This window comes from Vespula pensylvanica, chromosome 1 (assembly GCF_014466175.1).
Source record: "Vespula pensylvanica isolate Volc-1 chromosome 1, ASM1446617v1, whole genome shotgun sequence".
Classification (NCBI taxonomy): Eukaryota; Metazoa; Arthropoda; class Insecta; order Hymenoptera; family Vespidae; genus Vespula; species Vespula pensylvanica.
In genome coordinates, this window is record NC_057685.1 from 18,358,789 (window position 1) to 18,379,061 (window position 20,273).

At 35.3% G+C, this 20,273-nt stretch overlaps 1 protein-coding gene across 22 annotated transcripts in view; it reads left to right on the top strand.

Moving 5' to 3' along the window:
• The window catches only part of LOC122631257 (mediator of RNA polymerase II transcription subunit 15-like), a 379,865-nt gene that overhangs the window by 354,952 nt on the left and 4,640 nt on the right, over positions 1 to 20,273 (top strand). For 12 of the 22 annotated variants that reach the window (XM_043816735.1, XM_043816755.1, XM_043816744.1 and 9 more), the window contains 2 exons: positions 6,948 to 7,166; positions 17,234 to 17,416. The exons of 3 other annotated variants lie outside the window; for them this stretch is intronic. In XM_043816735.1, the coding sequence (XP_043672670.1) occupies positions 6,948 to 7,166; positions 17,234 to 17,416 (402 nt within the window). Of the gene's footprint in view, positions 1 to 6,947; positions 7,167 to 17,230; positions 17,417 to 20,273 lie in introns of all 22 variants that reach the window. 7 more of the 22 variants (XM_043816814.1, XM_043816853.1, XM_043816833.1 and 4 more) reach the window with 5 other exon arrangements.

Below are 20,273 nucleotides of genomic sequence, written 5' to 3' on the forward strand. Positions count from 1 at the left end.
TTAATTCTCTTTTCTTTTCTCTTTTCTGTGTCTTACAAAAGACAAGAAATTTTTCCGTAGTGTCTCTTTCGCTTGCGAGAAAATATATAGTATTTTTATTTTGCAGAATTGAGAACGAGTATATATATATATATATTTAAATATCCTAATTGCGTCTCTATGCTTACTATCGTCGGCTTCATTATATCGATCGAATAAGAATTTTAACGTGAGACCAAAAATATCTAAGTTGCGTCTCTACGGGTTACCTTTTCGAGAAAAAAAAACTAATATCTTTACATTGACATCGAACTTGCTCCATTTATCTTGACAAACTTATCCCATCTGGATGTCTAACGTTCCCTACCTCCGACACCTCTTGCACCTTACGAACGATAAAAAAAAAACGAAAGTAAAGAAACCAAAAAAAAAAAGAGAAAATCCAAAAAAAAAAAGACAAAAGAAAGAGATATATATACTTCCTGATTTCCCCCACCCTCCCCCGGACGATAAATATTATATATATCATCGATGGTCTTTGAATTAATTGCCTGCTGCCTGTTTATATATATATATACATATATATATATATACATATATACATATTTATATATCTATATTTATATTTATATATATTTATATATATATATATATATATAATATACTGTCATTAATATCAATTTAAACACGTTTGGATTTTTCGCTGTTTAGTATATTAATACTTTTAACCTTGATTGGCCGAGGTCAGTCCCGGTGAAGGTAAATCGGCAGACGGGCGGGCGGACGGGGGACTTACAAAATGACAAAAAAAAATAATAATAATAAAGAAAAAAAAAAAAAAAAGAGTTCACGAGAAAGAACAAAAAAGAAAAAGAAAAAAGCTTTCCGTATAATATGTAGCCATATAGTACTAAAACTGCCGCCTTTAAACCTCGTGTTCTCGCCCGGAAGATAAGTAACAAACGAGCCAAAAATAAAAAATGCAGTAAGAAAGAAAAAGAAAAAAAAAGAACTAACAAATTCAACTTACTTGAAAGAAAAAAAAAAAAAAATAATAAGTAAATAAATGAAAAAGAAAAAAAAGAAATGAGATAATAACAGCTTGACCAATCAGGGACTCGTAGAAGCAGCAATGACAATCGTAGTAGCGAATGACTTAGTGAATGAAAAGTATTGATGTCATTAATTTTGATACTATCGATGTATGAGACTCTAGAAACGCACATACACAGACACACATACACACATTAGCATTACTTACATTAATTAACATAATATTGCGTTATTGTACATATTTACAAGTACTTTCTTTTTCACAGGCCGGCACTTAACTTAGTGGTCCCTCTGTTCTTCTTTCTCCTTTTCTTTTTTTTTTTTTTTATATATATATATATATATGATATAAATTCTTTTTTTTTTCTTCGTTTCTTGTGTACTATCTTTCATTTTAATTTTCTTTTGTTGTTCTCTTTTTGTTGTTTTTTTTCTCTTCTCTCTCTCTCTCTCTCTCTCTTTCTATACACATACACACATATATATATATATCTTTGTTACTTTTTTACTATCTATCTATCTATCTATCTATATATATATATATATATATATAATATTTTTTTGTCATTTTAAATTAACGTTTGATTTCTATCCTGGTAGCGATACACGCATACATTTAATTTTGTTGGCTAGTACCGCTGCGGCGCTAATGCTTTTCCCTCGTACGAATGGATTTTCATTCTCGCCTTTGGTAAAGCTTTGATTGCCTTTCCGAGATAAAGTGAGTGAGTGAGTGAAAGAGAGAAAGAGCGAGAGAGAGAAAGTGACTCTCTCGGATTTTCCATCAGCAAAATACGAAAAGTTTTCCCTTTGGTTAGCATTTAAACCGCATTTATGAGTGTCCAGTCGTACGTTTGGGAAAAGCATTTGCGCATGCGCGCGCTCGCCAGGTACTCGCCTGGCGTAATTGCACAAAGCTAATGCTCTTTACAGCTTCAGTACCATATACGTGTATACTTGGCCGTATCTATATAATTTTTTTTTTTTGCGACTATTACCTGTGTCTCATTTTTCAGCTCTCAAAAGCCCAAGAGTATTTATGATTTTCTTTGTTATTTTTTTTTTTCTCTCTCTATATTATTATTATTGTTATTATTATTATTATTGTTATTATTATTTTCTTTTTTTTCTTCGTATACGATCACACATTTAATTTACTAATTCATTAATTATCCAAAGGACATTAAGTGTTTACTTTTTACAGAGCTAGGAGGAGGTGCTTTAATATAAATTTTATTATACGATCGCATGCGGTTTGACATTTTACATGCATATCTTCTACAAACATATATATATATATACATATATATATACATATTATATATACATATATACATATATATATATATATACCTCTCTCTCTCCCAGTGCTTGCGCGCGCGCGTACGATACGATTGCGCACGCACAGTATTTACCACATTGCTACACGCTACACCGCACACGCACAGATCTTCTCAATAGAGAATATAATTGTCTTTTGGACTATCGTCCATTTTACATATATATAAATATATATATATATATATGTATATATATATGTAAACATACAAACACATACATACACACATATATCTATCTATCTATCTATCTATTTATCTATATCTATCTATGCCTACGTATCTATCTATCTATATATATATATATATATTTCTATTTCTTTATGTGTTCTTTTTTCTAATTTTCGTAATTATATATTTTTTCGTAATTAAGTGTGCGCTTTATTAAGCGAGCGAATAGTAGGTATTTAATAAATAAATTTCATTTATCATTTCCTCGTCTAACGATATAGAACTCGCTTGTGTATTATCGTTCGTAATTTAATAGAATCGATCGGATCGAAACGATGGATCGACGTAGAACGTGTATTCTCGTGTAATAGAAATCGATTAACAAAGTCTCTCGGTCACTGCTCGGTCGATCCTACGTTTCTCTACGTTCTACCTCTTCGATATTTAGCTCTTCCTCTTCGCGTTCTCTCCTTTCGTTTGCGAACATCGATCGAAATGGAAATCGGTAGTAGATTAATCGTATCGAACGCGATCGAATTACGTGGGACAAAACGTGTCTGCACAAACGAACTCGAATAGTATACATCTTTGTACACGTATGTATTTACGGTTAGTTCTATTCGATTTAAATAGAGACATGTGTATGTGTTTGTGTGCGTATGTATGTGTATATAGTTAAGAGAACACTATCTCTCTCTTTCTATATATATATATATATAATTTATTTTTTCAATCGTATATATGTGTATATATACACATACATATAAAATTGTGGTATTTTTCTTCGCGGTGGTAGTTCCTCTCAGATAATAATATTCTCGGTTTTAATAATTTCCGATTCGAAAGTTAGTCAAACGAGTAACTATGAAATAGAATCTTTCGTTTCGTTTCTTTTCGTTTCTTTTCATTTCATTTCAATTCGTTTCGTTTCGTTTCGTTTCGTTTCGATCCGTCTCTCGGAGAAACCGTGTAGTAGTGTAGTAGCCTAGCAAAAAAAAAAACGTTTCGTTGCTTCGCGAAGAAAACGAGCTCTTCGTTTCTCCTTCCCTCCCCCACCCCTAATTCCCTCCCCACCCCTTCCTTTTCTTTCCTTCTCCTCTTTGCTCCATCAAGCACAATTTTTCTATCAGCCAAACCTACCTTTTGTGCATCGCTTCTGTCGTAGGTAGTAAATTCTTAGTACGCGTAATCAGTGTCAACTTGTTATATACATACATACATACATACATACATACATACATACATACATATATACATATATACATATACATATACATACACATATCCATATATATATATATCTTACTATACTCTCTAGCAGCAGCTCAAAGGGATCATTCGCCATGCCTCTCTCATATTTTCTCTATGCCGTAATATCCGTCTTAATTACAAGCATCTCTCTATTTTCCATGTCTCTCTTCAACATCTCTTACCATATATATACATACACACACATACACACACACACACACATACATATACACGCAGACATATATACACACGTGCGCACGCACACTTTAAACGTATAAACTTGCGTATATATACACATACATACGTATATATATATATATACATGTATATATATGTGTGTGTGCGTGTACATACATACACACACATACACACATACATATATATGTGTATAAACAATCTCAGACACGCTCTCTTTTCTCATACGTCGCTTGTGTACGTGTGTCTCGTTAATCGTTGCATTCACGTATGCGTTCTCTTTTCTAACGCCCTTTTCAGCTTGTCAAAAGCCATGCACTCTAATACGCGTACTCAAGCCCAAGTGCGTTCTTTCGTGTCGCTGGGTATACTCGAATGAAACAGGAAGGAGCGCACCGTTCTCTATGTATCAAGCAAAACTGACACTCGTGACGTGCTTTATATTGTGTTTTCGCTTCCCGACTTGCAGACGAGCCACATGCTAAGATATCGAATATGTACCGCATATAATCCGCCGTTATCTCTAACGCCTGACACGCTTTCTATATAAATATAACGTTCCCAACGATAAGTAGAAGCATGAAAACTTTTTAACTCTTTTCTTTCAAAAAAAAAAAAAAAAAAAAAATTCTCTTCAACAAAGTGACATAGGAGAACGATCGAACTTGACAACTTTTTATTGTATATCGTATCTATTGTATGTTGTATGCAACTACTTGCAATACATATTATTCAAGTTTGAATAATTTATTTATCGACAATCTCGCGTGTTCGATCGTCTCCGTGCTTGTGAAAGAAAAAAAAAGAGAATACTAGAGTGATTGAAAAAAAAAAGAATGAAAACAAGGGAAAAAAAAAAGAAGGACAAACAAATAAACGTAGCGATGCATGAGCTGTGTTTTCCTATAACAAAACGTGCGAACTAATCCGTTTGATTAGAATACCGTAGGATGCTCGAGGAAAGCGTCCATCGTAATTATATCTCCTTTCTTATTTACCTTCGATAGTCATATCCCAATAAAAAATATCCTCTATGACCTCTATGACCTTATTGGGCGGGGCGAGGGTACACCGAATACAGCGAGCAGTGCCACTTTGACAGATCTCAACACGGTATTTAGTCTCATGTAGAGTAGTAATTAGTATCATTACTTTCTGGTCGCTGATAAGATACATATTAAAATATTTTAGAAAACTTTTCTACGTTTTCTTCTTCTACATTTGTTCTCTTCGTTATTTTCTTTTTATCTTGTCCTTTTTTCAGATCAATCTGAAAGATACGTAACAATTCGGATAATTCATTCGTTGCTTCGACTCGTAAATATTCTATATCTATTGTACGTATATACAAACACACATATATATATATATATACATATATTTCAGTTAAAATTGCAATTGCATTTTGTGACAGGTACCAACCAGTCTCGACGAATTAGAATGACGTGTATCATCGGCCAGAAAGAATAAAAAACATATGAGGTTGGCTCTCTTTTTTACGCCTCCCCGTAACAGACCCACAGTCCATAAACGGGGCGCTCTTTGCATCACTTGATCCAATTGCCAGCTAAATATTGCTCTTCTTCTTTCATTATCTCTGTTTCTTTATTCTCACTTATACTATTTCTGTATATCTGTTACTATCTCTTCCATAAAAGTTTCCGTATCCCATAAAAAATTCGCCGTTTCCTTTACAAGACGGCGTCCTTTCAAGACGCAACTACTTTTCTACCATTTTCTCTGTTTCTATCTATCTATCTATCTATCTATCTATCTTTCTCTCTCTCTCTCTCTCTCTTTATCTCTCTGTCTCTCTCTCTCTCTCTCTCTCTCTCTCTCTATTTCTCTTTTTCTGTATAAATCCATCTTGTATATAAAATAATGGCGCAAACCTGCCTGTAAATTCCTGCCACGAGTTTTGGCACAAGCTATGGCTGACAACGTACGAACGCCTAGCATTAGCTCCTTGGCAGTAACGCGTCCTCGTGAATATACCCAGACAGATATATATATATATATATATATATATATATATATATATATGCGTCTGTGTGTTTATATGTGTATCGCTTTTCTTCTCCAATTCAAGCTCGTTCCAACGATCTATGGCATAAGCGAGGGCCAACGTTTTCTCGTTGCCCAAAAACGTTATCCAAGAACACGAACTTTGAATTTCCGACAACGCGAGAGACATTTTATAAATTTAGATACATACCCTCGAAGTATGGGAGCATTAAGAACGTATACTTCGCGAGGACGCTAATGCCAAAGTAAAGTGAGTCGAAGCCTCATATACTATTAGCGATTTCCGACATTATACTATCGTATATCGCAGTCAGCCGGTAACTTGTACCGTTTATCAATGATCAAAAGATTTGATTGATCATATTAGCTCAGTAGGTCCAACCTGACCTATAGTACTATTTCTTTCTCCTTGCAGTTCGTGTTCATGAACGAATCTTTGCGCTAATTGTCGTTCCTTTAGTTTTACAAAAAAAAAAAACAACAAGAATTAAAGAAAAAAGAAAATTTACAAAACATCCATCCCGCGGAATCGGAAGGTTTACGTCATCGCGTTACTAAAGAAAACAAAAAAAAAAAAAAAAAAACAAAGAAAGATGTTCGTTAAAAAGACAAAACCAAAAAAAGAAAAAAGGAAAAGAGAATAAAAAAAAAAAAAAGAAAAACGACGAACCTCAATCCAAAAACAATATAAACCTAGGTAGATCCCTATGGTCCAATGTTGTCGCCAAATATCCAAACGTTTTCCAGAGCTGCCCCGGAGTCTTTACGCCCCACCCTACACCACCCTGCCCCACCCCACTCCATCACTCCTCACCCACCCACTCAACCAACCAACCAACCAACCAACCAACCAACCGATCGACCCCCTACGTTGACCCTAGCCCCTTTGCCCTCATAGATAGAGTGCCATGCCATGCGTGTTCGCTCTTGCTGTAGGTATGTCGCGAGTTTCAACGCGGGGCGTGCAAACGCGGCGAGACGGAGTGCCGGTTTGCGCACCCCCTCGAGACGGTGCAGGCGAACGAGGACGGCTCTGTGACGGTCTGCATGGACGCTGTCAAGGGCCGATGCAATCGGGACCCCTGCCGCTATTTCCACCCCCCTCTGCACCTTCAAGCCCACATTAAGGCCGCACAATCTCGGGCTAGCATTGCGGTAATGCATTCTCTCTCTCTCTCTCTCTCTCTCTCTCTCTCTCTCTCTCTTTCTCTCTTTCTCTTTATTTTTCTCTATACCTCTATCTCTATCTATTTTCTATTTCTATCTCTCTCTCTCTTTCTCTCTCTCTCTCTCTGTATATATATATATCTTTATCTATTCTTTTTTCTTATCTCTTATTCTCAAAGTTTTGTCTATATCCTTTATCTCTCTCTCTCTCTCTCTCTTTCTCTCTTCCTCTAACATCTTTCGTTCTCACCTCCAACATTGGTCTTATCGATTCTATTATTCCGTCAATTCCAATTCTTACCCTTTATCGATTCCCAATAAATTATCCAGTGTCCTTTGTTGTCCACGCTAAGTCGTCCATCTTCAGAGTATTGTGACTATTCAAAAGATATACACGATCAAGAGAAACGACGTCAACGATCGTTCTTGATGACGATAACATCGAAACGTTTGATGACTCGACGCGCGAATTATTAGACGAAACGGTCCAACGTAATTTTCTAATATCTTCTACAATCCTTCGGAAGTTATTGTCATCCTATCCTTTAATATTGGAAATCGTCTATTTCCTATCTTTTTTTATCTCCTATGAGATCGGTAACGCGTCGAAATTCGAATATACGAGTACTCGGTATTCGAAAAAAAAAAAAAAAAAAAGAAAAAGAAAATATTTTATTCAACAAGACATTTTATTTTCATCAGAGATATGTATTTTGTGTTGGATACGTTAAAGCGTTACCGACGTTCCTAACATATTTTCTGTGGTTTCATCACGCTAAAGATACATTCCTCCTTCTTCTCGACCTCACACGACCCATTAATTGACCCTCGTCGTTCTCGCAATGCGATCACAAATTGGAGAATCCGTAGGTGCGAGGTTAATGGGTCGAGGTAAGAGCCAGAGGAATTTTCTTCCTCCATCTTCTATCTCTCTGTCTCGTTCTCTCTTACGTTCTTTCTCTTCTCGCGTTTCTCTCTCTCTCTCTCTCTCTCTCTCTCTATCTTTTTCTCTCTATCTATCTATCTATCTATCTATCTATCTATCTATCTATCTATCTCTCTATCTATATTTCCAGCCTCAACCTTTCTGCGGGTGTTTCCATGTGGCGTGTGCTTCATGCGAATGTGTCGTACTTCTTTCTCGTGTATATACATACATACATACATATATATATATCTTCTTCTATCTCTTGTTTCTTTTTTTTTTTTATTTTATTTTTGACTTGTACAAATCTTTTACGTATCCTTCTACGCTAAGAACTACTATTGATCGATGTAACGTAAACGGGTGACGGATTATCACCCGGTGCTCTGTCGTCTCTTTTCTTTTTTCCTTTTCTTTTCTTTCTTTTTTTTTTTTTTTCTTCTTTCGTCTTCGTCTTGCGCAGCTTTAAACATAACAAAAAAGAAGCAAAAACAAAAAACAAAAAAAAAGCAAAAGAAGAGAGAGAAAAACACGATACATTCAGCGCGTGCGTGCGTGCGTGCGTGCGTGCGTGCGTGCGTTTAGATGTACCTACATACATACATATAACGTGTATGAATGATTCGACGTACTACTTCTCGCTTTGCGACGGGTTTGGGACGAGTTTGCGACGGGTTTGCGACGGATAGGAAATTACTCTCTAGCCGACGCATCTCCGGACAAAAATCGCGAAGTACCAGTCCGCTCGAGGACTGTTACGTTACGCCATATCATCGGGTGTGTCTCTTGTGTACGCGGAACAATGACTCGAAGTGCACGCATTCCCCGTCCAAAGACCGGACACATACAAACACATCCGATCATTTTTCCTTCTCCATTTGTCCAGTTTTCCGTAGAGTTCCTTCGCACTTTTCATCACTATTGTTCCCCTTCCCTGTATTTTTTTTTCTTTCTCTTTCAACTTTCTCTGTCTCTTTATATTTCTTTCTTTCTTTCTTTCTTTCTTTCTTTCTCTCTATCTCTCTTTCTCTTTTTCTCTTTCTGTCTATTTTTTCTATCTATCTTTTCTCTCTATCTTTGTCTCTAACGCTCTTTCTGTCCGATATCTTCCTTTTTTTTCTTCTTTACCTTCTGACTTGGTTCTTTCGACCTATACTACTACTCACCCTCTGTCTAAGTTTCCTGGGTTTGCGTCGAAGGAGCTTTCGTTGCTGCGCTGCTTTTCGCCAATCTTCGTCGAGCAATCGGGCTTCTCCCTCGATACCGCAGTAGACCCTACGTATACTCTCTCTCTCTCTCTCTCTCTCTCTCTCTGTCTCTCTCTCTCTCTATCTCTCTCTCTCTCTCTCTCTCTCTCTCTCTCTCTCTCTTATGCTATTACACACGTATCTCGATCTCCATACATATACATATATATATTATATATATACATATATATATACATATATATATATATATACAGCAGAACGTATTATGTATAGCACTATCGCACGTGAAAACAGATTATCGAAGCAGAGGTAAAATTGGCCAATAGTTGCGCAGTGGTCGAACTTTCGTGATAGCCTTAACGGGTTTGTTCGGATGCGTGCTTCTAAACTTTCAGTGGACTTGTTGAATTTAAGACGAGTAACTAAAACGAGTAAGAGTTTACCCTCGAGGCACGAATAAACGCGCGACGATATTCCGCATACCCGTTAGGACGATCACTAACGTAACATTTTATATTAGTGTTCACGTATCGAAATCTCGTACAAGAATTTTTCTCTATGAACTTGAATCCATCACGTTGCTGTTTAGTTTATTTTAATAATTTCTCTCCCTCTCCCTACCTCCCCCCCCTCCAAAAAAAAAAAGAAAAAAAGAAAACAATCCTATATTATCTTCCAAACGTCATCGTATTCCCAATCATATACCCAGTTCTAATCTTCTATCATTTACCTTTTACCTAATCGAAAAAAAAAAAACGCTCCTTTTATAGTCCCATATGTTTGTCGCTTTTGTGTTAGTCCATTTTACATCTCCTGTATGATGTTCAGCCGTTCTGGTAGTGTGTAGTCAGTAGTACACGAGGCAAAAAATTCTTGTTAACATCACCAAAACACCACTGTTCTATTTCTCTCTTTCTAGCAGCCTATCGCAGCTACCCAGGTGCAAAGATCTAGTTGCAATACACCAATCACCTGATCGGTACCTAGGTCATAATAAATACAAATACTTCGCCGCCCGCGTGGATCGCCGTTCCGTTTCCCATTGGATAGCCCGTTTAATTTTTCTTCTTCTTCTTCTTCTTCTTTTCTTTTCTTTTCTTTTCTTTTCTTTCTTTCCCCCTCATCTTTTGACAAGCAACCCTCATTGAAACTTATTCCGACCTTTGTTATCGACGATAATGATAAATCGTGGGTAAATCGATTGGAAGCGGAACGCGTTCCCGTATACTTGTATATAAGACGTAGTAAAAGAAGTGTCTCTTATGAATGACGCGTACACCACCCTGCTGACAAGCTGTGCTGCACGAAACCCCCGGCTATCAACCCCTCGCTGCTGTTTTGCTGCCCCACACAAAAAAACGCCTACACTCTCAGAGAGTTCTCTCGTGAAAGGAATACAAAAGACAAGTTTATCGGGAAAAAAATGCCCCCTCCCTAAAATAAATAAATAAATAAATAAATAAATAAATAAATAAATAAATTGATAAATAACAAAAAAAATATATAAAAAAAAATCGAAAAGTAATAAATAATAAGATAGATAGACGAATAACAAAAAAGTAAAAAAGTCGATATATAAAGGAAATGAAATGGAAGGAAAGAAAGATCCGATATGATTTCTGTATAAATATAGGTGTGGGTCAAATAAGAACGAAACGAACATATTCACTCTTCACTCTTCTCGATCCGTACACTTTCAAAATTTGTCGAATTTTCGCGATTATCGCGTTGGTTTGTTCTATTTCATTGACCGTCCGTAAAGAGCGATCTCTCCGTTCGATCGATCTTCGATCGTAAGAGAGCTAGCTCGCTTTTCGCAAAACTCTTTCGAGTACTTTTGTTAACTTCTCTGGTCGTATTTCGATCGAAAGGAAACAATCGGTTAGAGAAAGAGGAGAGACAGAAGGCGAAATAGAAATAGAAATAAAAGAGTAAAAAAATAAATAAATAAATGAAAAAAAAAAAAAATAATAAGAAATCGGATAAACAAGAAAATAATACACATAGAGAAGCAAGGACGATCGATAAAAGCAAAAAAAAAACATATATATATATATATATATATATAAAACAAAACCTAACGACGACAATGACATCGATAGTGACAACAACAAAAACAACAATAACAACAACAACAACAACAACAACAATTATTACTACTACTACTACTACTACTACTATTACTACTATTACAACAACAATAACAACAACAATAAAAGTAAAAATAAAAATAAAACTAAAACAAAGGAGTAAAAAAAAAAATAAAAAAAAAAATAAAAAAAATAAAAAAAAAAAAAATCCGAAAAACATAAAGAAAAGTAAAAAAGCGCAGTAAAAGTACTGAAAGAGTGACACGAGCAAGGGGAGGAGGAAGGCAGCCGGGCCGAAAATTTATGTTCTCGTACGACGGCAGCAGAAACGCTTCGCTACGGCGTAACACGACATTCCACTTCGATTCGTTGAACTCGTCTTCGGGGGACAAAAGTGTCCGTTGTCCGGGGAAGGAGAGAGGGGGATGAACGAGAGCGAGAAAGAGCGAGTGTGAGTTAGAGAAAAAGAGAAAGATGAACGAGAAGCGAGAATGAGAGAGAGAGAGAGAGAGAGAGAATGAACGAATATATGGGAGAAGAGCGAGGGAGTGAACGAGAGAGAGAGAGAGAGAGAGAGAGAGCGATTGAGAGAAAGAAAGGGATAGAGGACAAGCAAAGAAGAGTGAAAGAGTGAGAGAGAGAGAGAGAGAAAGAGAGAGAGAGAAAGAAAGAGAGAGAGGACAAGCAAAGAAGAGTGAAAGAGTGAAAGAGTGAGAGAATGAGAGAGAGAGAGAGAGAGAGAGAGAGAGAGAGAGAGAGAGAGAGAGAAAGAGAAAGATATTTTCAGCGACGTCGCGCGGAAGACCTGCAGCCACACCCCGGACACACAATGGGAAGAAAAGTCTCACATGGATGATTGCGGCAGACCAGCTTGTTGGCAGGGAAGTCTCATTCTCTAAAAGTGGTTTTCAATTTCCCAAGGGTGCATCGCGAGCGTGCAAGCCTCTCTCGTAGCGCGTACCGCCGGAGAGTAAACGGCACTACTCGAATTTGCCTCGGCTTGTTCTAAACGCGACGGGAAAGAATAGGAAAGGGATAGGGAACGAGATAGGGAGTTTAAATCAGGAGGAAGAGGAGAAAAATTGCGGGAAAAGAGAAGGGTAGAAAAAAAGTAAAAGAAAGAAGAGAGAAAGAAATATTTATCGCGTTTTCGTTTTCGTTTGGGGGAAAAAAAAAAAAAAGAAAAAGAAAAAGAAAAGAAAAAAGCGATATCGTCGTTACAAAGTGTGATCGCTCGATGGAATTTTTCCAATTGGTTCGGTGTAATTTTTCAAGGAAGAAATGAGTAAGAACGTGATTCTTACTTAAGAGAACGATCGTTAAACGCGTTGCTAGATTCTTTTTTCTTTCTTTTTTTTTTTTTTTTTTTTTTTTCATTCGATACCAAGTATCCTGTATTATTCGAATCGTTCGATCATTCGATTGTCATTCTGGGATCGGCCCGATACGATTATCGTCATCGTTACTTCGTTAACGCATTGTTAGAAATAATGCGTGATTTACGAAGCAATTAGAATATCTAATGTCGCGCTTTCGTAACGTTGCCTTTATTTGCTCGTATTGCTCAGCGTTGCGCATAATTCGCTACGATGATCGAACGCCCCCGTTGAACGTACATAATTACCGATCGTTATGTCGCCTCGTTACGCGGACTTATCGTTAGAGGAAAATCGGGAAAAACAGTTTTAGTCTTCTCGACGGAATCGACCATAAATTTAATGTCTCTGCGGGAGAAGGAGAAACAATAAAAAAAAAAAAGAAAAAAAAAAAAGAAAAAAGAAGAAAAGTAAAAAAAAAAAAAAAGAGAGAGAAGAAAGATAGAATTATATTTCGTTGTATTTTAAATCCTCCCTATGGATCTTTGGAGTTTGCGCAGGGATTATCGCGACGAACGTGTCTCCTATAATCTCGTTGGTACATCGTTTTCGTCGCTACGTGCGACGATCGATCCGATCGTATCCACGAATTCGCTTTTCAACACGACGACAACGAAACTCTCCGGATCTCCGTGTAATCGCATTAATCTAACGAAATGCACTCTTCGGAATTGCTATGCCATGGTACCTGAATGTTTGTCAAGTGTACGACACGAAATCCTCTCTCCACGTCAAAGAGCAGATCAGTCATTTATATTTCGCACAACATTATTATATTATATATAAAGCACAACAATATAAATATATATGTATATATATACATATATAGATATATATATATACACATGTATCTAAACACAAGCACATACGTACAAGTCAATATATACATTATTCATTCTTGTATAATCTCTTCTGTATAGAAAGAAATTCTCTATCGGCACTCTTTTACGCACACACACTGTCGTAGCGCTGCACAAGCCAAACAAACAAACAAACAAACAAACAAACAAACAAACACACACACACACACACACACACGTACTTTTATACAAATACGAATACGAATACATACGAACATATGTGCGTATACTCTATGGAGAGAGAAAGATACACATACACGATATAGTCACGATACTCTCAATACCTCGAGGAAGATTCGAACGAGAATTACGACGGGCGAAAAATAATAATAATAAAAAAAAAGAAAAAGAAAAAAGCAAAACAGACAGAAAAATGCCGTACACTTGGATATTCACGAGAGATGGTGTAAACCGAACGTATGATTATGTATGTTTGTATGTGTTTTTTCTCATTATAGTTTTTCAGGTACTCTCTGTAAAAGTGTGGAACTAACGAGACATCATCGTCCACTATTCGCTACTCTCTGTTCTCCGTATACATATGTATATTAAAAAAAAAAAAACAAAAAAAAAAAAAGCGTATTGCAAATATTTTTCTTTTCTTCGTCTTCGTACGTAACGCTTATACGTAATCTCGTTTAATTTTTTTTATATCTTTTTTTTTTTTTTCGAAGATACCTTAAAAATTATTAGATTAGAAATGCGAGTTGAAAAACAGTTGAAACTGAGAAAAGAAAGATAAATACGAGGAGAAAGCTGGAGAGAGAGAGAGAGAGAGAGAGAGAGAGAGAGAGAAAGAGAGAGAGAGAGAGAGAGAGAGAGAAAGAGAAAGAGAGAGAGAGAGAAATAGTGGGAAAGAGAAAAAGGGAAAGATACGTGACAGAGGAGAGTCCGACGTCGAAAACGAAACGAGCATAAACGAAAAAGAACAAAGTATATATATATATATATATATATATATATATATATGTATATATATGTATATGTACACATAATACATCTTTTTATTATGTATATAATAATACTAATAATAATTTCGCCAGAGAGCGAGTCGATTATTACAGGTATTGTTACAGGAGTCAGAAAAGCCAGCCGATAACGGAATACCGATGTCGATGGACGATATAATGGATCCTGTTTTTTTTTTTTCTTCTCTGTACTTATTATTGTTGTTGTTTGTTTATTTCTTCTTTTTTTTTTCTTTTTACGAGTCTTTTGATTCCTTTTTTTCTTTCTTTTCTTCTTCTTCTTTTTTTTTTTATCCTTTTCTCTTCTTTTTCTTTTTTTTTTTCACTTGAAAACTCTTCTTCCACGTCCGGTCATAATGAATATACTTACTTACATACATACACACGCGCGCGCGTGCACGCTCTCCACTCATCCGTTTCCAATATTTTCTTCTTCTCCATTTTTTCTTTATTTTTTTTTTTTTTTTTTTTCTTCATTCAATCACGCTATCAAAAGAAAAAAAAAGAAAGAAAGAAAAAAAAGAAAAGAAAAAAAAAAAAGAAAGAGATAATCAAAATGACATTGTTGACGCTAGGATGACGACGATGCCGATCAGTCACGTTTTTCTTTTTTTTTTCAATTCGATCTTGAAAGAATCCGGTAATCGTTGAGTCATAAAGTGTCAATCGGTTTGTAAATGTTTTTTAACGATGTTATTACGTGCTGTCTTTTTCCGATTCTCGTTAAACGTTAAAAAGAAAGAAACGCATTGCGATCGATATGAATCATTTTCTAATTTTACGTCTTCTTATTAGATATCTATAAGAAAAGAAGTATATATATATACGATAAAGCACCTCCTTTTTAGTTAATTCGTTTCAAAACAATATATATATATATGTATATATATATGTGTGTGTATATAATATATATATATATATATATATATATATATATATATATATATATTATGTATTCGATGCGATCGCGCGTAAGACAAAACGTCCTCAATGTATTCTCGAGACACCAACGGGATGAGAAGATGATATTATTACGTGAGAAGAAGCATCGCTTTGTCTTATCGTTGTTTATCTCGTATGTATTATATATATACGCGACGCGAGTATCTACTTACGCGCTCTCGCATTCGCAGTGAAAATATCGTAGTCGTAAATTTTAGACGAGATCTACGATGACCGGATGGTATAATAATATCGTAGACTGTTAATTAAACGTTATATTATTATTCTGGCATAAAATTATTCGTATATAAAAGGATTACATATATATATATATATTTTAGTTATATACTATTCCTTATATATTATACATATTTATATATATATGTATATATAAATACTTTATTATATTCTAATTATTTATCTTTCTATACATACATATATACACATATATATATATATATGTATATTTAAATTTTACAAACACATTTTTTTATTATATCGCGACTGTCGTTACTTGCCTTTAGCCTCAACTGGTCTGTTTTTCTTTTTTTGATTTTTATCTTGCCCTCTCGCCTGACGATGCTTCTTCATGCTTGCTGAAAAACCTTCGTGCGCTTCGCTACCTGCCAATTAACGCCTGCGAAATATTACCAACCGAACGTAATACCTGAAAATCGAACAATATACGTCAACAACAACAACAACAACAACAACTACTACTACTACTACTACTACTACTACTACTACTACTACTACTACTACTACTACAACCAACGATGACCAACCAACAACTATTACGAATGATTGCGTACGTCTCATCGATCGCCATACTACACCTGTGTGTATCTACATAACGACAATAAAAAATATATATATATATGTATATATATATATATATATACACATCTGCATACATCATCTTCGAAAAAACCAACTTACAACTACGATTACGACGACATGGTGAACGAAATGATCATTGGGATGAAATTCGATCGTTCGAAATCGAAACAAAACTAAAATTCATATATATATATATATATATATATATATATGTATATATATGTGTATATATATATATATAAATTAATATCTAAATATGTAAAAAAATGACATGTGTCAACGATGCCAAAAAAAAAAAAAAAATGTCACGGGCTGTGACGTTTCGTGGACACCGGACGGATTAACGGATATGTTGGTCGATGCCCATCGAAAACCATGGACGCTAACGTGAAATATTACTGGTAACATGATGAATGTTGAACGATCGTATGAAAACGAACGAACGTACGTACGTACGCACGCACGCACGCACGCACGCGCGCGCGCGTGGAAACGACGAAAAATATAAAAAATATTAAAAAAAAAAATAAAAAAAAATAAAAAATAACGAACGAAAAAAAAAACTATCGAAAAAAAAAAACTACAAAAAATCGCACGCACGCACTTACGTACGTACGGATGAAAAAAAATGACATGAAAACGAACGAACGAATGAACCAACGAACGAACGAAAAAAAAAATATATATATATATATATATTCGAACGAAAAAATAAACTAAACTATAAAACAATACATATCTATATATATATATACATATGTAATATATATATATACATATATATACATATATACATACATACATACATACATACATACATACACACACACACACACACGAAAGCAGACGGCGACGATGCCTACGAGCATGGCGGGAATGGGCGCACTGGCTGGTGGAATGTCAGGAGTGCCGGCGACTGCGATATCCGGAGGACTTCAGGGCACAACAATGGCGAGCATCGAGCTCGGAAAGAAGCGGATGCGCGACTCCAATGACGATCTGCTAATGGTACCACGGCTTATGCATGAAGTACACTTTCCTTTTTCGTAGATGGACTTTTCGTGAAAAAATGGCCTCGATTATTTTCATCTCAATATAATTACGATCGTATTACGATGATCTACATTACGAGGATATATTAACGTATCGTTGGTCTGTAATCTTTTTATTTTCATTTTTTTATTCGATCGTCAGAGTCGTCAAATATAATTTTTTACTTAATTGTTAAGTTCGTCAAATCGATCGCTTCTTGCTCGCGACAATGACGCGGAAAGATAAATAGATTAGAATCGTTTCGAAATTTTTATCTATATTTTTGGAGATATTTTATATAAATAATGAAAAGAAGGAAAAAAGGAAAAATAATATAAATAAAATCATTCGAGCTTTTCGTAGCAGGTGTATATATATATATATATATATACAGGTATATCGAGCGTGCTTTTTCTTTCTTTCTCTTCGTGTATTTCGAAAGTATTACCCGAATTTTATCGGATCCCACAGACGCACGTTTATGGGAATACTGGAAAGAAACGATCGAAATGAAATCGAGGCCATTTTACGAAAGCTCCCACGTAGTCGTATTTTTAAGTTATGAATATAGTTATTGCGATTGTGAATACACTGCCGAGCGCGCTTAGAGCTCTAGCTCCTGTTTCTCTCTCGTATTACATATATATATATATATTTTTTTTTTTCTCTTTTTTCTGTTTCTTTTCTTTTCTTTTTTTTTTTTTCTTTTTATTTATTCGTTTTACTTTATTTTATCTCATCTAACAAAAGTCCCGCCGAATTTATCTTTCAACCTTGATAATGCGAAAGATCTCTGTTGTCGATAACGCGTACGCTCACGTGCTCTCTCTCTATCTCTCTTTCTCTTTCTCTCTCTATCTTTTTCTCTTTGTCTCTCTTTGTCTCTCTTTCTTTCTCTTTTTTATCTTTTCTTTTATTTATTTTTCTTGTTCTTCTTCCGAGCCTCTTAATCAAGATTCGTACCTCGCACAATTTTAATCTTATTGCACTATCAATTTCACATTCGTCTCTTTTTTATATTTTCTTTTTCACATATCTCACGAACGTTCGCGTCTAATCAAATTTGTCGAGAGGAAATATTAATTTGTTTGAAATTTTATACACTCTCGCTTTCTCCTGTCGTTGCGATGTTGTTCGTATCAGAGCTTACGCCTCGTAATGTATTTATAGATCGCTTAGTATTGTTTCTTTTATTATTTATTTGTTTTTTTTATTTCTTTTACATATATATATATATTTTTTATTTTATTTTATTTTATTTTATTTTTATGATTATTATGATTATGATTATTATTTATTTATTTTTTTCAAATTATTTTCTTAACTTCGTTTCCTTTTCGGATCCATTTTCGTGTCCCGCCTCTATAACGTGCTTTTTCATGGATACATACATACATATATTTTTCCTTATACATACTTACTGCATGTGCAGCAGAAAAACCATGCTTAGCTTAAAACACGAGATAAGAGAGCGGGATACGAATAAAAAAGGATCCTTGTCGTTGGCCACGCAAGATCACGTTCGACAAATTTTCACGACAATCTTTCGTATGATCTTCTATCGATGTTATTTATCTTTTGAAAAAAACAAAACGAAAAAATATATATGTATATATTCGTTTCTTTCGTGGCTAACGACAAATTTATACGATTCGATCTAAACTTACCCCTATCGACGATTTTTCGTCCGGCAAACGAAAAACGATAATACACGATCGACGAATGATCTTCGAATGATTTATTGACTCGATCGTGAGATCCATTCGCGATGGCTGCGCTTACGCTTCGAAGCACGAAAACATTCACTTTGTCTATCTCTTTCTCTCTCTCTCTCTCTCTCTCTCATCTATCTCATCTACCTATCTATCTATCTATCTATCTATCCATCCATTTCTACGTCTCTGTCTTCGTTTATTTTTTACGCGTAAAAATAATGAAAATTTCAAAATTAAAGAAATCAGAGAAAGGGGAAGAAAAAAAATTAAGAAAAAAGAAAAAAAAGAAAGAAAGAAAGAAAGAAAGAAAGAAAGAAAGATCAATGTGCACGTGCTTCGATGCGAGCTCGATGATAGATCGTCGACTCCTCTAATCTCCGTATATCAGGACCTCGTACACGAGATTTCTTTCATCTTCGTCCTTTTTCAAATGAAAACCTTGAAACATATCGTCGTTTTATGGCATATACACACACACATTTATATCTATATATATAAACGATATTACAATAACAAAGAAAAATAAAGATCCCGGAGAGCGTCGTCGTGTACTATAAACTGCGTCTACGGAGCGTTAGATATGTGTAAATTTTGAGCTTGCGCCGATGATGCATGTTGTGCTTAAGCGACTATCGGGGGTGATGGTGCCAAATGTCATCCATCCCCTCGAGATATGCTCTGGACGATGATCGAGATTGATTTTTCGATCCTTCGAAACCAAATAATCCACTATATACAGCTCGAGATTCTTTGCCGTCTCTCATTCTCTCTCTCTCTCTCTCTTTGTCTCTCACTCATTCTCTCACTCATTCTCTCTCTCTCTCTCTCTCTCTCTCTCTCTCTCTCTATCTATCTATCTCTTTTTCTCTCATTTTTTCTATTTTTTATTTTTATCGCGACCCGTTTTTACACAAAACTATTCTACGAGATTTCATTTCTCGCGACATTTTTTTTTCTCTTTCGAGTCGATGTCGAATTTGCTGAAAAAGAGCACTGTAAGCAGCTTACGTACACCTCTCGCTATATTATATATATATTTTTTTATATGCAGTTTATATATTTGGATTTTCATCATTTTTGTTTCCTTCACGCTCTCTCTCTCTCTCTCTCTCTCTCTCTCTCTCTCTCTCTCTCTCTCT